The sequence below is a fragment of the Priapulus caudatus genome, unplaced genomic scaffold (assembly GCF_000485595.1).
Source record: "Priapulus caudatus unplaced genomic scaffold, Priapulus_caudatus-5.0.1 Scaffold683, whole genome shotgun sequence".
Classification (NCBI taxonomy): Eukaryota; Metazoa; Priapulida; class Priapulimorpha; order Priapulimorphida; family Priapulidae; genus Priapulus; species Priapulus caudatus.
In genome coordinates this window covers 7,112-9,012 of record NW_014577744.1, presented here as the reverse complement: position 1 = coordinate 9,012, position 1,901 = coordinate 7,112, and the positions used below count along the sequence as shown (strand labels likewise).

Genomic DNA, 1,901 nt, shown 5'->3' with positions numbered 1-1,901 from the left:
CAGGTTCATGGACATCGCGGCGTCGCACTACACGCACATTTCGGCAGCGATCACGCACGCAGGCATTGTGTACATGTGGGGCCAGTGTCGCGGGCAGTCGATCACCGAGCCAACAGAGACGTTATTCTGTTGCCTGGACGACGTGTTTGCGTGCTACGCCATGCCTGCCGTCACGTTCAGGGCTCTGAAGATAGGTGAGCAACAGCGCCAAACTCCACGGCAGCTGGCGCTCTCGCTCTGGCTCAATTCACCACTGCCACAAACAGATTTCAGTAAGAATTTCTTACGCTTTTTAACTATAACTTTTACAGTGGCCCCATTGCTTGTGTCCTATGTAATATGATTTGTAATTATAAAAGTTGCAAAAATAATAAAAATCGGACCATTATTTCATGAAAAATTTGATAAAATAGTGTTACGAAATAGTGCGTGGATTGTGCGCCCATTTACTACTTTCAAGTCATACGCTGTTTACCAAACTAAGTTCATGTGTTTATTTAATATTTATCATGAATTTTTCGGATGCTTACCAATATACCTAATTCACGAATATTTTCTTTGATACATTTTTGCTTATTCAGCTTAAAATGTCTAAATATTTCCACCGACAAACATGAAAAACATAAAAATTTCTGATGTTTTTTTCGGCATCGACTTCGCAGCCATTGGATTGCCATTCGCTGGATTTCCCCGGAGCTCCGCCCACTTGAAAATAGTACTGGTCTTGTGGCAGTGGTATCCTGAGTTGTACGAAGGGGGCGCCGCATGCAGTTTGTAACAGCGTGTGCATGAATGTTATATCGGTGCTGGTGGTGGGGGAGAGGGAGTAACCTCATTCTGATATATGTATAGGCTGTACATTACATACACGTTCTGATGATAGGTTATGTGTTATCTGTTATGTGGTGAGCAGTGAGTGAGTGAGTGTGTATGTGTGTGTGTGTGTGTGTGTGTGTGTGCCCCCGAATCTAATAATGTGAATTTACGCCTTGTGCTATGCAAGATAAGTGAAAGGCAACATTAGGGCAAATTTAAGTTGACTAATCGTCGTTTCACTCCTCAGCTCTCCTGCCACTACTGAACCGCTCCCTTATCACGTACTCCTATACCCACTAATACAACCACTCGACGGGTCATCAAAACACTGGCCACCCCCCCCCCCGACTGAAGCCGACTGGCATGTGATCTGTTCGCTCTGCCAAAAAAAAACATGCACATATATTCAGCATTAGTCGAGGTAACATATGATCCGCACACAGCTACACTCGAGCGGTTTCGTAAGACCTGCATACAGCGAATTTAACCGCGATGTACGCCATGCATTTTGTAGCCAGGCCAGGCTGCAAGACTGAAGATGTGGCTGTGAGACTAAAGAGTCTGCAGCTAGTTAACAGAAAGAACTTTAGTCCTAATCTCACCTTTCCTGCACTTCTACTCATAGGCATAATACTGTCAAGAAATAATATAAAACCTCTAGAGCTACACTAAGATCTAATATAAATGCAGGTTCACGCACAGCCATTGAATTATGTACGTTCTTTTCACAGACAAAAATCAATAATCATGACTTTGTTTGAGATTAAGACATCTAGACCTCTTCTGTACCGTGAACTAACACTAAAACATTCGAAAACTACAAGCGAACAAACCTTATTATATTCCTTATTCTAACCTTACTTTTCTCTACCAGGCCTTCAACATAACGGAGTTAATCACGTATGCATGCACAACAACAAGTGATGCTCTGTTATTTACAGTAACATTCATGAACACGACACATAATTAGGCGTATACGACTCCCACCTAATTTAATTCAACTGTCTAACCGTGTTCAAGTACACCTGTAGGTTCAATGTCTGTTTATAAGAGAAACTTTTTTGTATTCGCCTTCAGTAAGCCCT

The 1,901-nt window shown here is 42.4% G+C and overlaps 1 protein-coding gene across 1 annotated transcript in view; it reads left to right on the top strand.

Moving 5' to 3' along the window:
* The window catches only part of LOC106812760 (RCC1 and BTB domain-containing protein 1-like), a 5,919-nt gene continuing 4,018 nt past the window's right edge, over positions 1 to 1,901 (top strand). Inside the window, exon 1 of the mRNA XM_014816731.1 lies at positions 1 to 272. Coding sequence (XP_014672217.1) covers positions 8 to 272 — 265 coding nt within the window. The 5' untranslated portion in view covers positions 1 to 7. The remainder of the gene's footprint in view (positions 273 to 1,901) is intronic.